The sequence below is a fragment of the Poecilia reticulata genome, chromosome 10 (assembly GCF_904066995.2).
Source record: "Poecilia reticulata chromosome 10, P_reticulata-male-v2, whole genome shotgun sequence".
Taxonomy (NCBI): domain Eukaryota; kingdom Metazoa; phylum Chordata; class Actinopteri; order Cyprinodontiformes; family Poeciliidae; genus Poecilia; species Poecilia reticulata.
In genome coordinates, this window is record NC_088839.1 from 15,057,068 (window position 1) to 15,076,517 (window position 19,450).

The 19,450-nt window shown below is 41.1% G+C and overlaps 1 protein-coding gene across 3 annotated transcripts; it reads right to left on the reverse strand.

Annotated features, from left to right (window-relative positions):
- Positions 1-13: 13 nt before the first annotated feature.
- Positions 14-19,241, reverse strand: ctbp1l (C-terminal binding protein 1-like). 3 transcript variants are annotated; one of them, XM_008420100.3, is made up of 11 exons: positions 19,140-19,241; positions 14,289-14,333; positions 12,072-12,216; positions 7,509-7,663; positions 7,248-7,392; positions 6,942-7,148; positions 6,624-6,838; positions 4,808-4,938; positions 4,586-4,713; positions 3,377-3,494; positions 14-3,293 (listed from the first exon to the last, which is right to left on the reverse strand). In XM_008420100.3, exons 3-11 carry the CDS (start codon positions 12,130-12,132, stop codon positions 3,107-3,109), a joined length of 1,347 nt encoding a protein of 448 aa, XP_008418322.1. In that variant the 5' UTR covers positions 12,133-12,216; positions 14,289-14,333; positions 19,140-19,241; the 3' UTR covers positions 14-3,106. The 3 variants fall into 3 exon arrangements, with proteins under 3 accessions (XP_008418322.1, XP_008418321.1, XP_008418324.1); XM_008420099.3 differs by lacking the exon at positions 19,140-19,241 and adding an exon at positions 16,154-16,323; XM_008420102.3 differs by lacking the exons at positions 12,072-12,216; positions 14,289-14,333; positions 19,140-19,241 and adding an exon at positions 11,065-11,497.
- Positions 19,242-19,450: the final 209 nt, after the last annotated feature.

Genomic DNA, 19,450 nt, shown 5'->3' on the forward strand with positions numbered 1-19,450 from the left:
TAGGCGCAAGATGTTTAATTTTTTAGGATTTTATTAAAATACGGTGTTGAGTTTACCATTGGAGGTTACCATCACAAACATGATTGTTTCTAATAAAAAAAGTAAACAAAAACAAAAAATAAAGCTTAAGAGCCTAGTTACAGATTTTTTTTCTGGTGTTTTTGTTTTTGCAGTCTGGTGAAAGAAAAGAAAAAATAATTCACAATGAGTGTGATTGGAGGAGGGGGGGAAAAATGTTCACATGTTGTAAAAATACATTTCCCAATTTCAACATTACACACAGTCACTTTCAAGCATTCATTCATTCCTGGTTAGATGGTTAGATGTCAGTGCCAAAAAGAAAAATAAAAAGACAAAAAAAATAAAATAAAATAAAACGGTTCAGATCTGTGCACAGAACGAGGATCGAGTCTGTGAGGACGCAGGCGATCGGGGTCAACAGTCTGAGGGAGGAAAACCTCGGTGGGTGTGGGGGGGGGGGGGGGGGGGGTGTGTGAGGGACAGGACACGCAGGGCGACTGCTGGAGGATATGTGTGCATTTGAACCCTGAGAGAGAGAGAGAGGAGAGACAAGTGACCAACTCTCGCTGAAACTACGTCGGTGTCCGCCGCACCGTCCTTATCGAGCGCAGTGGGCGAAAGAGGCGGTTCGGTCTCGCACCCGAGAGTCAATTATCAGCTGCTGCAACTGACAAGAGCTGGCTGGATTTGATTAAACCAAAACCAGCAGAATAAATGTGATCCATCTAAATGCAAAGTCAGTGCTCACACCGGGTGTGTGTGTGTTTGTGTGTGTGGCTGCGGAACGAGCGGTGCGTGCTTAAACAAGGCTAAATGTGGTTCTTTACTGGAACAGGAAATGCACGGTGCAGTAATTTCAGGCCTATGTGAGGGTGGAGGGGAGTGAGGCGCTTTACAAATCAGAGACCCTGGGGCCCCGCTGTCGTCTCCTGGCTTCACCTGCTGTGGTCGACTGTATTAAGGCAGTGAGTGGCTCCAATGGCAACTTTCTATACCAGCTACTGTAACAGGGAGAGAACGAGTAAGGCCCGCAGGATATAAGCCAGAAACGACAAATTTAACTAGAGAAAGGAGGAAAAAGAACGTGGAAAAAGGAGTAGGTGGGGGGCGGGGGGCAGGCGGGGATCTCGTTTTCTCTGAAATGTTTCAGTACAACATGTCGAACACGGAGAGCTAATCCTTTAAAAACAAAAACGGTTTTAACAACAGTGCACCGCTGGACTGGAAAATATATATCATCACCAACAGGAGATTTTAAGATTATAATCCAAACTATGGGGATTACTTTTTGTTTTTTGTTTTTCTTTTATTTAAAAATATATACTTATCACACGACAGAGGAGCCACCTGTTGCTCATAGACTCTGAGGGGGACAAACTGTACATCACTGGAAACGGACTACGACCGAAGAAAAGAAGGAGAAACACTTCGATGGAGAGGGAGACAGGGTTGGGGGCGGAGGGGAAGTCTGATTCCCCCGTAAAAATGACTTCACATGCACTAGAGACAGCAGCTTGATGAAGAAGGGGGTCAAACCTCATTAAGTATGTACTACCACTGTCCTAGTCCAAGTTGTTCCACTTCATCGGCTAATTTTTACATCACTTTTTAAAAGCATGAAGTCTGACAATTGTGCTAAGCTGAGTGAAAAAGGCAAACAGATGCACGTTGTTAGTGACGCCTGAGTAGTTTTCAAATTTATTTCAACTGGGCTTTTATGTCGTTTTTTTTCTCTCTCCGTTCAATTTCGTCATGACTGCTACAATTTCATCTAGAAAATCTGTACAAAAACAGAACAAAACAAAACAAAAAGTAGAAGGGTATGCACGGTACATTCAATATCTGTTAATGAGGTACTAGAAAGGTGTTCCCTTCACACCAGGGCAACAGCGTTTTAAGAGTTAACTGTAAGGGACGACTCCTTTGGAACGACAACAACAAGAGTGAGGGAGGAAACACCTCACTCTCACACACACACACACGCACACCACTGTCTTGAAGATGCAAGCATGCAGGAACGCTAGCCGCTGTTTGCTCCTGCAGGAAATCTGACCCATACTGTCCTGTCACACCTGAAGGGACTGGTGGATGCGAACTGGTGTGTGCGAGTGTGCTGGGAGAGCCATGATACGAGAGGATGAGGATGTGCAGGGTGGTGAAATCTTAGCAAATTTTAAGTCAGTTTCTCCGTGTTTGTTACGTTGCATCACTTAAAGTAGCATCAATGATCTGTTACCGGGAGGCCAGATAGAGGGCGCCCTCTGCTGGCTTGATTTAGAGTTTCTTTTGGGGACCAAAACCAAATGGGTCCGTCTCTAGCTGCTTGCTAGAAAACCTTTGAACAAATAAGGGGAGAAAAGTCTTAAAAGGGGGATTTCATTCTTTAAATGGTTTAACGCTATAGAGTTTCACAGTTAAGAGAGCTCCACACAGACTGCATTATAAACCCTCTGCTGAGCAAGCTAATAATGCCAAGGAGGTTTAAGGGATGGAGGGTGGCTAGATTCTGACCGCCTTACTGTAATAAGCAGTTTCCCCCAGTCATAATACGAGCAGATAGGGGCCAGGAAATCAAAACTAAAAAACAACAACAGAAGAAGAAGAAGAGAGTAGTAACACGAGCCATTAATGTACAAAGTGGAGCTTCGACTGTTCTGTTCCTGCTGGAGGCAGCAGACTAAAGCCTCATGTCGGAAAAAGCAAAACAGCAACACCTAGAACCACAAAAGATCAACTTTCCATTAAAACAACAGCCAGCTAAGGAAGTAAAACCAATCCAATAATTGAATCCTTGAGAACACAGTTATTGCTGACATTGTGGGGGGTGAAGGGGTGTTGTCTGACGGTGCGTGAGATGAGGATGGAGGGATGTGGGGGGTGATGGATAGGTGTAGATGGGTCACTCCTGGGCTGGTTGTCTGATCAGACGAAGGACCGATGGGTCAGACTGGTGCTTCCCGTGCACCGGAGCGTCGCTTTGTGTCTGACCCTGAAGGGGCGAGGCGAGGCGGAGGACGGGGCCGGCGGGGACGACGAGGGTTTGGTTTCCAGAGATGACGGAATGTGCCAGAGCTGGCAGAGGGGGCTATTGGTCGGAGGGGAGGTCTCTGTCGCCTTCAGCCTTAGTGGGCTGCCCCGGGGACGGGGCGTGAGGGGGGTGGGTGACGGGGGCGATGCCGTGCGCCAGGGTTCCTGAAACCAGGCTCTCCACGCCTGTGCCTGCTGGCAGGCCCCCCGTTGCTGCTGCCACATTGATCAGACCTGGGGGGAATCTGGAACAGAAGGAGGAGGAGAGCTTGTTTCCCGTCTGCCAACAGGGCCCCGTGTTGTCCTGGTCAGCATTCACTGCTCTCACCTGTAGGCGGCTCCGTTAAGCTCTGGGTGAACAGTAGCTGCCTCCATGGTGGGCCACTGGGAGGCGGCCATCAGATACTCCTTATTCACACAGTTCTTCAGGCTGTCAGGGATACGACCTGGAGCAACATCACATACAGGGTTCCTAAATGTTTAATACTTAAATATTTTCCCATTATTTAATTTACGTTTGGGGATTAGCAAAGTAATGTGGAATTTTAGAAAATGGGAAAAGCAAACATTTTTTTTTTTTTTTCTAAAATGTTCCAGGTTCAAACTTTTATAGGCTTTTCATTCAGAAATGAATGACAATGGTCAGTAAGAACTGGTTCCTCAGATTTTAAAAAATAATATATTTTCATACTACATTAATTCCAAATCACCAAAATACAAAATGTGAAATATTGCATTTGGAAAAAAATCCCTTTGTATAAAATATCTGGCAGTGAAGTTGCACATTGCACTGAACCAAAAATTGCAATATGAAATATTAATGGCAGAGGACTTGGTGAGGACAGTGTGATGAAAAATGTGAAGCAAGTTAAAAGCAATCAATAGTCATCGCAATTAAATTTCTTTCTGACATTATGTAGCCTTAATTGCTCAGTTAGATCCAACAATTTATAGAGTTTAATGATTGTGCTCCAGAGAAAGCCGTGGGAACAAACGTCATCAGTGCAGCATTCAACAATACCATTTTATAAACACTGGACCTCCACCTAATCGTCACTGAATATTCAGATTCACCCGTCTTTGTATTTTTCTGTGGAGAATATCTAAAATATCTGAAAGAAAATGCAGCAACTTGATACGCTACTGGCTACTATTTGCAAAGCAGCAAATACTATCTGCTATTTGCTGCTTTGCAAATAGCAGATAGTATTGTGTCCAAGAACACCATTTATTTTCCTAGCTGCCGATTGGCTGAACTCCGAAGAGGGAGAATAAGAAAGACTGTGGATGTTAGCTTCTATGGTAGTGCTAAGAGGGTTTTCATTGTGCATATTAGGGTATTTTTGGTATTTGGACAATTAAAATAGTCAGTTCTAAGTGAGTCTAGAAGGAATCTTAAGTATTCAAGGATTTTAGCTATTCGCCGGCGGCTCTATTCCATAAACCCCGGGGGTCAACTCTACACTATTTTTTTACATTTAAATGTTTTGTAATATTTAAATGTTTTGTATGCCATCTAATCAACATGTACACTCACCAGTGATGGCCCGGCGCACTTCTCTGGCTGCTTCTTCACGAGCCTCAACTGAAGCCTGCTCGCTGTACCAGGATGTGTGAGGGGTACAGATCAGGTTGGGGGCATCCTTCAGGGGGCCCGTTGAAAAACTTGATGAAGAGTAAGAACTTGTTAACATCCGTTGATACCGTGTGTACAAGTAAGGAAGCAACTCAGGCTCCGGGCTTCGTGCAGCGCTCTTACCTGAAAGGTTCTGTCTCATGCACGTCCAGGGCGGCTCCACGTATCCGGCCCTCCTTCAGGGCTTGAGCCAGAGCTTTCTCGTCCACCAGCCCGCCTCTTGACGTGTTCACCAGGAACGCTCCTTGACGCATCTGTCAGAAGAGCAACAGATTTAAACCAACTGCAGCAAAACTCACCATAAGGGCAGAAAAAAAAGATGAAGACCTCAAACCCCTGAAAAGGTTTTTGTCTAAATAGGAGGAGGCAGGTGAAACTGTGGGAGTCTCACTGTAACGCTATTATGCAGTTTTGCTGCTTGGAGCAAGCAGCTGCTTTAATACCTGCAGCTGCAGTTTGAGTGGCTGCCAAGCAGGGATGAGTTAATTAGTTTTCTGCTCATGAACACGACTGGCAGTGTTTGTATGATACGCACTCTGCTTTACCTGTAGGGCCTTGGAGAATAAAAGGTTTTCATTCATCTGCTTTATATAATAGAAACACATACATAAACATCTAGTGCAAGATTCATTACTAATCTATAACAACAACATGTCTAAAGATCCAACAGCAATATTTAAATCATTATCGAACAACTGAAGTGGGTTTAGAATAGAGAAGGGAACCGAAGGAAAAAAAAACAACATTTCTATTGTTTTGATAAGAGCAGATTTCCCATGTAACAAATAATTTTACTAAATCATTAATGAGTGTAAAATAATTCAGCCTAGTTTGATTTGGAGTCCCCATCAATGCCCAAACCAATATTAAAATAGCCTTTTTGAAGTTCTAATAAAAAAAAGGGAGGGAAGGATTACATGACACATATCACAGAGAGCGTGTTAATAAAAATGCATTCAGTGTCAATAATCATGTTAAGGTCTTAAAGTATGGAAATGGCTCAGAGGTTTTGATCGCCTTCATCTCCAGTCAAATTCTTACAAATGAAATAAATTGGTAGACAATGTTATTCTTATTAATAGAATATTATTTGACATTAAAAACACACGGCAGTGGCTTCAATTCTATGCAAATCCTACTGTGATATCCTTCAGGGATCAGTTCTTTGACCTATTTGTGCTCTGTATGTTCCTCCAAGGTTTGAAAAACCTGACATCTGGTTGCATTTCATGTAAATAACATGCAAGCCTAAATCTAATCAAATATGATGCTAGAACTCATTTTTATGCTCTTTTTGAGTGCATAAAAGACGTTAAGATGTGGATGGCAAAAACAAATGAAAATCTTGTGCTTTGGGCTTTCTAGACTCAAAAAATCTCGCCCTTTTTTGAGCTATTCTAAACAAAATTATGGCATCAAATTCCTGCCTAAAACCCAGAGGAGCATATTAACCTATCAAAACAGCGTGTATATATTAATCGAGAGGCACATAGCACTGATAGTGGATATTTCATGCACCATGTTGAAAAAACATGCACCCTCCACCCATCTGCACACCCATCAGTGGCTCTCCGTTTAGTGGGCGTATGCGACAGTTAGGGGAAGTGACTCTTTAGATTGATCTGATACGCCAAATTTTTAGTTAAAATCAGGTGAAAGCCATCAGGGATTTGGCCTAATTAAAGAAGATCAGGGGATGTGAAGTGGATTCACAGCAGAGAAGAAAACGAGCCTACAGCGGTGGAAAAGCACCAAGAAGAAGAAGAATGACTTCATAATGTGATCTGTTGATATTGATTCTTTTAAATGTTAAAATGAGGATGTCCCCCTCTACTGTTTCATTACCATCAGATCTCATTAATGTGACACTTCAAAATTAATGGCGTATTAAAAAGCCCATCCCAGTAATGATTAGGAAGCAGTTTTTGTATCCGCTGACCTGTTTGATGGTGAAGTCGTTGATGAGGTGGTGGTTGTGCTCGTTGAGGCTGCAGTGCAGGGACACGCAGTCAGAGTGTATGAGCAGGTCCTGCAGCGTAGCCATTCGCTGGAGGCCCAGCGAGCGCTCGACGCCGTCAGGCAGGTATGGGTCATAAAAGATTACGCTAAATCCAAACGCCTTGGCCCTCAGGGCCACAGCCTGGCCAACACGTCCTAAAAACAGCAGGACCGGGTTACGGTGGGAACAAATGATCCGACTCAAAGTCGCCGTGCTTAATTTGGTTTTATATTAACTCTGGGAACGGTGTTCGCTCACCTAAGCCGATGATGCCCAACGTTTCACCGCGGATTCGAGCAGCGCCTCCAGCCACCTCCCTGATCTGCTCCACGCTGGAGGCCCGGGTTCCCTCCCTCAGGGCTTGGTGCATCCAGGTGACCCGCCTGTACAGGTTGAGAATCAGACATAGCGACGTGTCGGCCGTCTCTTCCACCGAGGCTGCCGGCACGTTACAGACAGCGATGCCTGCGTGATGGTGGGGAGAAGGAGGAGACGTTAGGCTCGCCTTGTTGTGCCATAAAGCTGCTCGTTTCTGACGTCGTTCTGTAAACCTGATCGGCTCACCGAGCTCAGCGGCTGCTTTGACGTCAACGTTGTCAAAGCCCGAGCCGATCCTGACGATAACCCGTAGGCCTTTGAACTTTTCCAAGTCGTCTCTGGATAAAGTTATAGTGTGATACAGCAGAGCAGCCACAGCTTCATTTAACACCTGGGGAGGACAGATTTTTATTGAATTATCTGAATAATTAGCATGTAAAATTTTTCAGGCAGTCATAATGTTTTCATGTCATAAACCACTGATGCCGGTAGCTGATCTTGTTCTACCTTCTCATGTATCTCCTGTGTGGACTGAGCGTCGCAGAAAGCCACGGTCGCCACGTCTTTGAGGATGGGCATCTCCACAGTGCAGTCGCGCCCATCCAGCAGGGCCACCAGGGGCCGAGGGTGCATCGGCCCATTCAGGATGGGGGGTCGGATACCTGAGTTAATCAGAACCAGAAGGATGTTTAATGGAGGATCAAAACTGCCATAATCCACAAAACATTAAAGTTAACATTTTGTGATAAATTAACTCAGGAGTATTAATACATTTACATCTGCATTGTAAAATTCATATTTTAAATATAAAAATTAGTCATTTAGTTATTTAAATAATATTTTCCCATCAGAGCAGGACTTGATGTGGTCTGTTACATCAAGTCCAAAGCTGCACTGCTAAAGCAAGCGGTTCCTCTCTGTTAACTCCAGATCCTTCAAGATCTGATTGGTCAGCTGATTAGTTAAAATAATTTCAAGAACTATGAAACAATTAAGCAAATACTAAATCATACATGCATTTAACACAAACACTTAATTTAATTTCAATATTTATGTCATAAAATGACCAACTATTAGAAATAAGTTAAATGTATCAGTAAGTTATATGACAATGTATAAAGTTTTCTTGTATTTTACTTAAATTTTTGGATTGTAACATTTATGACCCTCTAAAGACGTGGAAGTTCCTACTAAAAGTTTATTAATACTACATAAATAATGATTCGAGTTCCCTACTGCAGGTTTAAGAGGCAAAAGACACAAAAGAATGAATGAATGAAAACAAGACTAAATCTTTCCAGGCTTCCATACAGTCTACATCTTTTTAACAATACTAACACCTTATTAATCCGGACGGCGTGTAACCACTTGTTTTTCAAAATGACTAAATAGACGTAAGGTTAGTGAGTCAGTCTGCATTTTCCACGTCTGGCTTGCTCAATGTGATGTACAAAAAGAAAATCCCCCTGCACAAATAGCTGAATGCTTTACTCCTTAGAAAAACAGCGTATGACTCTCTTTTTCCAAACACCAACACAGAGGAAAATGTATGACTGCATGTATGCGTTGATGTGATTTAAGGTTACAAAGTTACGTGTAACCAAATCTTAAATGGCGCATCCAGGAATCTGCTCGTCTTTGCAGCGAACATCTGGGTTGAAGCGCCTCTGCGTAGAGGAAAGATGAGACTCGGGTCAATGAAGTGGTCCAGTATCGTTTCTAGGAACTGGACCGGGGTACCGTGTGACGGCAGACGCACACGAAAGAGCCTAGAAGGTAGCAGGAGAGGTGATGGTGTGCTACAACTGGGGGAGGGGTGAAAAACTGATTGATGTCTGGAAGGAGGTAGTGAAGGGGCTTCATGAGTTTATAGTGGTGGGATGTATGGGCTGGCAGGGGGAGGGGGTCAGTTGTGACCTACATCTCATGTCTAGAAGTTATTCCAGTTATTTTGCCCTCTCTTCCCAGTATAAACACACCACTTGGTGGCAAAACTCATCCGTAGTCACTCTCCATTCTGCCAACCAAAGCAGAGCTGCCAAAACAAATTAATGCTGCAATTCTGCCAACGCACTGCAGAAACACTTATCGCAAACTGTCTTTTTTTTTTTCTTTCCTCTTTTTTTTTTTTTTTACACCTCTTCCCGTTTCTGTTTCGTACGAGATTATTTTCTGTTACTGTTATCTTGTCACTGCCGTGCGAGAGGTGTGCATTTCATTGGAGCTGGAGTGCGGTTTGCTGGAACGGTTTTACTTGGACAGAAGGCAGGACGCGGTGGCGAGACTGCTGGGGAGGAACGGGAGCTGGTAGCTGAGGCTGGAAATCAAGTATTCAGGGTTTCTGCACATTTTCCATTTCAGGGACTCCAGACTTTCCCAGGCTTGGATTTTTTAAACACCTCAGTCTCAGCTTTCAGGCCGCGGTGGAATCCAGGAACAAGCGAAGGACAAAGTGGCATTTAGGATGAGCGCACGCCCAACACGAAGTCCTCTAAAATTGTTCACAAGCCGCATTTTATCTCCGTGAACCATGACACATGTGAAGCTTCTTTAGATTACGTGAACAAACGCCTGATGTGATCCGTAACAATTTATTTATATGTTATTTTGAGCTGAATTGTTCATCCCATTGTAATAACCGCTAGAGCTTGATCTTGTTTTATTGTGACTCGTGTTCTCTCAACTTGAAAAAGCAGAATTTATCACTGTCATATGAAGACAGGCCTCAGGCTCGTGTTTAACGCTTTCATGAAGTAATTGTCAACTGGATCAAGATTATGTGATTTCAAGACATATTGTGACTTTAAAGATCTTGAGCTAAATATAACCTTGAAAGATCTCAAACTTGTGCTGCTGTGATGACTTCATTATAAACTAAAATCTGAATTTAACATTTTATTATGTTATATTAAAATACAAAGATTTTAAACTCATTTTGTGTATAATTTATCATTTTTAAGTCTTGAAATTCATTATAGCAGCTTAATTTTCTTAATATGACGTTAACATAAAAAAAATACAGTTGCAAGTTTCAAGTGCTATGTCGGTAAACTGATTTAATAAGATAAACTCCTTTCAGTCATAACAGTTTCTTAAACTGTTATCCTGAAAAAGATTGAGCCATTAAGATTTGATATGACATATTGTGTTAAAAGATCTTAAGCTCGTTTTATTGAGATCACAGTTTGAAATAGAAATATTAAGCAAGTCAGTCCCTGAAAGTTAAAGCATTGCATTTTCTTGAAATAACTGAAAATAATTGACTAGAAAATTTCTAATTTTGTCGAAGAATTCATCAAAATCTGGTTTTGAAAATAATGGAACAGGGGAGAGTCTGTTTCTCCATACAATAAGCCTTTCCAGTAAATTAAGTTTACGCAAGAATAAAAAGGAAGGAGAAAAATACAGGCCTGGATGTCCGATACAGTCACTGGACGTGTATACTAGTGGACTGTATTAGGCAGTGTGATTCACATTAACTGCAGATGGCTCAAAAACGCTACCATGCCAACTGCATAACACACAAAGGGACAATTGCCACGCAGAAAAACTTAAAGTGCTCAATCACAAAGAGCTCCTCAGAAAAAAAATATACAACCAAGTTGAGACTGCAGGGAAAGTAATTTGAGTAAAGGACACTGGCATACCCAAGGCCTACGAAGAACAAGCATGGCCAGACACACAATACAATTCATTCAGTGATTCATTCATTCTCCCTCTCTTTGCCTTTCTTCCCTCCACTCCCTCCTCCTGGTCGTATTTAGAGTAAGAGGAGGGGGGGAGGGGCAGCAGACGATGATAATGCAGCAAGCAGCAGTACTCCACCCAGACGCTGCTAGACACACGCTTATTCAGTTCCTTCAACGGCTGCGACAGCACCAACCCACACTGAGCGTGAAAGAGAAACAGAACACGCACACGTTTCTGCGCCACACCCAAACCATACATGTCTCTCTCGCCCCCCACCGACACACAACACTCACAAATCTGGAAAAAAAAAAAAAAAAAATTTAAATCGAAAACGCATGGAAAAAACAGAAAACACATGGGCAGTGGGCCTAACCTTGCATTGTGAAGTCTGTCAGCCTGTGTTCCTCTCTCTACGGCTCTTATTTTTCCTCCCTCTCTCCTGCCAGCCTGCTCTAGGCTGACTGGATCCCAGCTGTCATCCACGCCCAGCCCCTCCCCCACGGCCAGCCTCCAATCACAGGCGGCCCCATACAGATTCGGCCAACCAGCACTAACCTCATTAGCATAGCTGAAGCAGAGGCCTGGGGCGGTTTGGGCTGTTGTCATTTTTTAAAGAGACAGCTGGCCCGTTTCCCAGTAGCCTCGGCTGCAACCCTTCACCTTGTCCTCTCCCTCTCACAGGTCTCTAGAGACTCTCCCGAAGGGCTTCCTTCATTTTTGTGCACAGTTATGTCTGATTTGCATCACCGTTATACAACAGCTTAAAACAATAACAATCACAGATGGATGCACATCGCTGTTCGTGAGTGCACGTTCTGGAAACGGAAAGTTGAATTACTGTCTGTCACCTTCACAATGAAACGGAGTGCACTTCTTGCACAGCAACTTAAGACAAACACTTCATTACAAACGCCACACCAAAGGAAACTAATAAAGGTTACGGCATTAGGCTGGGAGCACCGCACCCATCAATCAATTTTATCGCATAAACCTAAAGCAAACAAGCCATTCTGAACAGTCAACATTCAAAACATAAAAATAATTTTTAAAGTAAATTTTGTTTTTACATTCCATACAGTTTTTTTCAAAGTTTTTAAAAAAAAAACAGATGTATGGAATGTAAAAAAAAATTACTTTAAAAATTTTTAAAGTTAAAAGTAAAATCTTCACTTAGTTTGAGCCAGCTAATTTACAAGGGATGCAGCTCTAGGCTAGCATGGTTAAGTCAAGATTATTTGTAAACCACATTACAGCAACTCAAAGATGAACAGGTGTAGTAAACAAGTGTTGTGGTTTAAGAACAATTGCAGATGCAATTAAATCTAAGATCTAATCTTCTTCATAAACCCTCCTGCTTCATATGCCGGTCTACGTTCTTACCTTCACAGATGCGGTCAAGTCTCTGCCGCTTGACGTGTTTGGTTTTGTCCATCAGAGCCATAGACCAAGGAGTCTTAACCTGGGACAGCGAATAACAAGTCTGGGAGCTGGAGGGGGCTCTTTAATGACGTCCGCCTAGTATCACCTGCAGGTACACACAGATAATCCAGTTGGTAAAGACATGAGGAGAGTTCACTTGCTAGGAAACTTTGAGCATTAAACATGTGACAAACAAGAGGACAGGAATGTAATTTATGCCCGAGTTTTTCAGACGTAGGATGAGTGTTCATCTCCTGGAGCAGTGGTCGTTTGTTGGACTTCAGGCCATTTTTCCCCCAGCAGTTTTTAAGACATGCTGGATGTTTTATGACAAAATATTTACCTCCAATTGACCAGCTCATGAACCAACTCTGACATTCACTTTCAATTTGGCAGAGAGGTGAAGGGCAATTTTACTGCTTTGTTGACATATTTTGCTTGGCATCTTAACAAGACCTAGTTTAACAACCACAGGTCCAATATAAAACTCTGATCCTGAAGAGTCTAAGGCAATGTTTACATGAGACCGCCGTCTAGAAACTGCTGATATATTTGATTGCGGAAACGTTCCACATTTAAACGGTGTCGCTGTTTAGTCTAGACCGCCAAGACGCCTCGAATCCACTGTAGTTGTCATGCAAAGGCGCTATTTTAACATGCCGTCGAAACGCGCATGCGCTTCGACTCTTAGCTTCCACCTCGTCCTGCAGCCGTGCTTTCTGTGAATGTGCTTTCACACCAGCAGAGTACTTCACACCTCCGCAGGGGGTATTCCCAAAAGTTACGGTCTCAGACCCGGCTTCAAAAAGTTTCATTGTTAAAGACTCCAATCGCTAGAGACGTGCAAACGAGCGGCTGGATAGCAAGAAAAATGTTCCGGTTTCGCTGAAAACCAGCTCTATGTAGATGGGGGTCAAAGGAAGCCCAAGAAAATCTGCTAGGTTTTGTGATGAGAGTATTTGTAGATGAATTCGGTCAGAAAGCAAAATGATAAATGAGCGGGATGAAACCAAAGCTGGATTATGGAAAATTAGAGATGAAGGATCTCATTTAAATATAAAACTGGTTAAAGTAATAAACAAATCAACTAATCCTAAAAAAAAAAAAAAGTAGGTAAAGGGAATAAAGTCAGTAGACCCTGTATCAAAGCTTGATAAATGATTAAATCAACGTTTCTTCTAGACTTCACAAGACTGCATAGGAATCCTACAAAGCTATTTGTTTGGCACAGCTACGTTCAGATCCTCAACAGTACAAAAGAGTGACAGCATAAATTGACACCGAGACATAATACGCAGTACATAGTTTTCTGTATAGTCGTACATACAAATCGGCTACATATCGGTAGAAATGTATTTAAATAAAAATCACTGCTGAATTGTGCGAAGCAGCCCCGTGAAAGGTGGAAATCAGTTGATAGAATCTTCTTTTTTTGTTACATGTTTGAGCTTGTTAAGAAGGTGGAGTAATAATGGTCTCCAACTTGCCAACGTTAAATTGTGCTCTCAGTAACAAGTTTGGCCTTCAAACGGAGGAAAAAAGAAAAAAAAAATTCCCTCTCACATGGCTGTAAAGTTTTTGCTGCCGCCTTATTGTGCGGCAAAAAGAAGAAAAGATAAAGGAAAGAACATCCAGCATAACGTGCTCCTTCTCTGTGGAAAGGTTGGTGCTGAAATAGGCTTCGACAGCGCACCTATTGGTACCACAAAAAAGCAGAGTGAAGAAAGAGGAGTGTTTGATGTCACTGCTGATTATTTGAATGAAACGTTGTTGGATTCCTCTGGAAAGCAAATTGGATTGGGATAACTTGGGCTGATATGCATCAAATTTGGAGTGAATTAGATTTCGACACAATTATAACTGTACGCCAGGGCAGATTGTCTTGCAAAGAGCTTTTGGATGACATTTGTTGTTAATGGGCATTCTGTAAACAAGCTGAATTCAGCAGATGTTTTTTTTTTTTACAGACTCAATCACACCTTCTTTGTGCATCATTTTAGTCAACAATACTCTGCCTTGCTTAGACTTATGTGACATAAAAAAAAAAAGATAATAAACATTTCAGGTTCAGCCATGAACTGAAGTCGACCATGAGATCCAAGTAAACGAACCGATATAAAAATATGTAAAAAAGAGTCAAAGAAAACATTATCAAAAAACAAAAGGACAACAACTCACCTGGAAACGTCTTGTGTGCCAAGAAGGTTGACAACTTAGTTTAAACTGTAAACAGGACAAAGATAAACAAACATTAGATCTAACAAATACCATGCAGTTAGCGTCTATGCAGGCAACTTATTACGGTAAGAAATTCTGACAAAACTTCAGCATTTGAATTATATTTATTTTCGTTTTACTGAGTAGGTTTCCACACTTCCGGTTAGCGTGCTACAATTTAGCTTAGGAGTTTATTCTAAGTGAGGGTTTTTTGGTCGTGTTTCACACTATATGTTATGCAAAGGAACTTTGTTGCAAAAGCATTTTCCCCCCCAAAATGCAAAATGCAGCAATACATGATTTAAACATTGCCAAAATAAAGCAGTAACACAACAAAACAAATATTTTAATCTCCATCAAATTCATTATGACCGAGCATGTTAAAGATTGTAGTTCTGAGTAACATTAAAATGGCTTCACACATTTGAACACTATTATACAGTGTGCTTTTGTTTCCAAAAATAAAATGAATCGCTCAGGTGAGTCATTTATTCTTAGCCGAGTAACAAGTTATGCTGTAGATACAGAATTGTGCATGCTTAAATTTGTATGCACAATTGTCAATCAAGCTTTTCCCCACAGATAACAATTTCCTGTTCTCTTTCTGGTCTTATCTACAGATTCAGATTATTTTCTCCTCAGAAGGAGAACATAATCTTAAAAAAAGAGAGAAAACTGTCCTGTAGATTCTTTGATATGATGGTGGTACCGATTGCAACAGAAAATTAACAAATAAGTTTTTCTCAATTTGTGCATTAAAGCATATGTCCATCACCTTTGTTTGATTTTAAATAAAATAAGAGCATTAGAATATATGGACATTTCACAATGAAAGTAACTTTTGATATGAACAATTGGATCACACACACATAGCGCTGTCTCTTTACTTTTTTCCTCAATGAAGTAAACTTCTTTGTAATCTCCTGATCAAGATGGTGTGATTAAGTAGCATTTTTTTTTCGCCAATATTTGCTCAAGTGTTTTTGGCCTCCTGTTCTTTACTGTTAAAACATGAATAAACTTTCTACTAACTTAGTGCAACTTTATTTAAAGTAGAAGCAGATGTGTACTCTGGCTCTAACCGAAATTTAGATGAAGTAGGAGATAGTGATAATGAGCGGATAAGTTTGTGCATGACTTCTGCTAAAATTCCTACTGATAAGGTACCGTTAACCAAGTAGTTAGCTGACGAAGCTAGTTAGCTTGTTTCTCCTCCTTCAATCAGCGGGCTAATTCTAATGAATGGTAGAGATATACATTTCGTTATAGTTCAAGTTATTTTACAATTTCTAAAAGTTATGTGTGAATATACTTTTACCCCAGTGTGCCCATTGTAGCTTGTTCGCCAAATACAAACTTCTGAATCGCTATCCAAGTTAACTCAATACATAGCACGGGAGCTAGCTGCCCGCTAACCCAAACACAAACACTCCAGTACTACAAGTGGCAAACATTCTCGAAGAGCCAAAAAACTTTCTAAAGTACTGAACAAATTAAGTATTCCATGTCATATTGCTGCCACCAAGTTAATAAATGTAAGTATTTTTTTGTGACGACATATGTGGGGCGTTTAAGTGCTGCTAGCGTAAGCTAGCCATCGCCGTTAAGTGTGGTGTGGCTGGGTCTGTGGGAGAGATGCAGGCGGAGGGGGAGCCCATTTCGTCCGATTTGTTATCAGCGAGTGGCGCTACAATGTGAAATGTGTGACCCAGAAGCAGAGCAAATCCTTCCATTTGCAAGTAGATTCAAACCCCCGCGAAAGCGAATACAACTTATCGTACTTTGCCGCAAACACGCGAGTTGTGTGAAAAATGGCAGTTATTTACCCCAGATAAACTCTTTCAGGAGTGCCGAGACAGTGTGCGTCCGTCGGTGGTGTTCCCTCTCTCCCGATCGCCATGAAATTAGACAAAAGAGGAAGTGGCTTGTTGATGAGGGGGTCAGACTGTCTGTTTTTTTTAAAAAAGCGGCCGTCTGCTAGAAGGAGCGCCCTCACCTTCCACGGCGGAGCGACAAAAAATATATATGCAAGACAAGTTAGCAAAGACTGCTTCGGTGTACTTAATAGGCCTTTTAACATGTTTCAGTGAATTTGCAACTGCGAACGGAAACATGTCTACACTTTTTTTACAAAAGAGGGCGACTTCTACAGTATCTAAAATGTGCAAAAAATAATAAACAAATAAATAAATAAATGAATAAGACAGAAAAAAAGTGCATTTTTTTGCATAATACACAAGTTCTTTTCATAATAAATTACGGACTGCAATTTTTTTAAATATATATATTCATTTTGTCCCCATTTTTAATTTTTGCACATCATGGCATTCATTTTTGTTGCTTTATTTTTTGTTTTTGTCTGGTTTTAGAGTAAATTTTATGTAAATCTAGAGGTAGGTAGTTATAATTTTCATTATCTATTTGAAACAACTGTATGTGAATTTTCTTTTCGAAAGTAAAAAAACAAAACAAAAAAAGCTAACCATCTAAGTTATATGTGTAGTGTACAAAGGTTGAACATCAGTCTTCATTGAAATGTGAAAGCAGCTTTCATCCTCAGTTCCAAAACTAAAATCCACAAACTTTCAAAATTCATCAGGGATGTTTGACCTGAACAAGAAATTGATATATGAAATATATATTATTCTACATTTAGCAAGTTGCTGCTGCATTGCAAAGATGAAATGATTATGCATATTTAACAAGATGCTTAATGATATTAGGGTTTAAACTGAACAAATGAGTTTTGACACTTGGATTTTTATTTAGTCTTGTAATCATAAACTTGCTTGTGTAGCATTTGGAGAGGCTGACGCAGCCTGTTGAGATGCTGTCACTGCATTGTTTTATAGAAAAGATCTGAGCTCTTCTGTTAGTGACAATATGGAGAGCTGGACCATTGTGCCGTCTACTGTATTTCGTAAAAAAAAAAAAAAATTAAATTAGGCTATTGAAGGTGACATGTAATATATTACAAGGCTCACTGGGCAATTTACCAACTAAACTGGAATGTAATTGCATTTCATCTCTTAGAGCTACTGTATTGCAGAGAGAAAGCTTTTGGGCTAATTTCTGGCCTAAGAGCTTTCTACATAAGAGTTTGAGTTGTCTCCCTGTACTCCATCTTCCTCCCACGGTCCAAAAACATGACTGTCAGGTTGGTTGGTCTCTAAGGGTGCGTTCACACCGCAGCCTGAAGTGACCCAATTCCGATTTTTTGGCAATTCCGATTTTATTTTGCCGGGCCGTTCATACTGCCAGTAAATGCGACCTGTATGCGTTCTGCAGTGTGAACGGGCAAATGACCTGAAAGTGTCCCGCATGCGCACTAGAGGGCGCAATAGCGTCAGCGTTCTCAGTGTTCTGCCAACGTCATAAAAAGAAGAAGTGCTCAGTGTTTGCGGAAGTAAACATGGAGGTTAACGGTGGAGCTTAGCTTACATATTTGAAGTTGTTGTCCGGCCGGAGCAGCATATTAACAACTTAGTCCTCATTATAGTCCGTCATGTTTGTTGTTTTTCTTCCAGCTTGCGCGTATCAGGAGGCAGAATAGTGAGATTTGTTGAGAATCAGTGATGTTCAGTTCGGATGAATGCGACCTGAACGTTAGGTCGCATCTGAATCGGATACGTGTCGGATATAGGTTACATTCGGAAAAAAATCCGACCTGTGCTGTTCAGACCGTCATTTATTTATTTTTGTTCAGACCGTCATGAATAGATCGGATACAGGTCGCATTACGTCAAAAAAAAAAAAAAAAAATCGGAATTGAGTCACTGTAGGCTGCAGTGTGAACGCACCCCAAATTACCTGTAGATATGAATGTGTGCATGAATGGTCGTTTATCCTTTTGGTCTTTGTGTGCCTGTCCAGGGTATCCCACCTCTTGTTTACTGCAAAAAGCTACTGTAGTATAAACAATAGATTTCATTTCTCTAACAACTAAAAATTTTATTCATTTTTTACATTTTTGTCATTGAAATTTACTTAATTTAGATTTAGGAAGCCAATGTTTTGCTTCCATAGCAAAACATTGCTATGAAAACATTGCTACGGATATAACATAAAGCCAATGTTATATCCGTCTTCACAGACGGATATATACATATATCTGCGAAAGAGTTTTTTTTTTATGGTTTTCTGGCACCAAAACAACTGGATTGAGACAAATGAGTCATTAAATCTCTTATTTTTGGGCACAGAAATAAAAGGCTTGTCCATTGCTATATTCCTAAAGACAACAACAAAAAACTGCCTCCGTAATTTCATATTGCTCCGATTTTAAAATAAATCTTTTTTAAAATCTCATCTCTACAAACTGAACCTGCTTGATGCTCCTCTGTATTTATGCTTGGCATAGCTTGTTAGCTGCATCAAAGTGTACCAAGGACTTTATAAGCTATGGTTTCCAAACTGTTCAAGTCTTTCTGCCATGCCATTCTTGTGCTTAAAAGTCTTTTATAGAGAATGTAATAGAAATTCATGGAGTGACCAGTTTTCGTTTCCTTTATGGAGAGCACAATGACGCTGCTTTGGTCGTCCACACACCATACATTTCCCTTTTTACAATACGCTCAATTTCATGTTTTGGAAGCTAATATTTAGCTATTCTATTTTAATGGAAGTAGGAATAACACATTTAATCTAAACAACAGTAACAGGTGCTTTTTGTCAAGTAAGAATCTTATCAATCCATAAGGGTCTCAGTCAATAACAGCCTTTTTATCCACCGAGGTAAAAAAAAAAAAATCCTGTTTCAATTAACTTAAACAAGCAACACGTCTTCAGACACTCGCGCGTCTGAAAACTTACCAGCGTGGTTCTCAAACCCCACTCGTCAAGGGCCATTCTCCTGCAACTTTTAGAAGTCTCTCTGCTTTAGCACACCTGGATCCAATATTAGCTCATCAGCAGAGCTCTGTAGGGCCACTGCTGCACACTAGTAGTGAGGGAGTTCCTCCCCCACCCCCGCCCCCCATTTAATTCAAGCACGTAGGACAAGGAATTGACGCATCTAAAAGTTGCAGGACTGACCCTGGACTAGACTTAATTTAGCCACTAGATGGCACAAATGATCATATCGTTCTAAAGTCTTTCCTTGTGATTGAAAGACTAAACTAAAT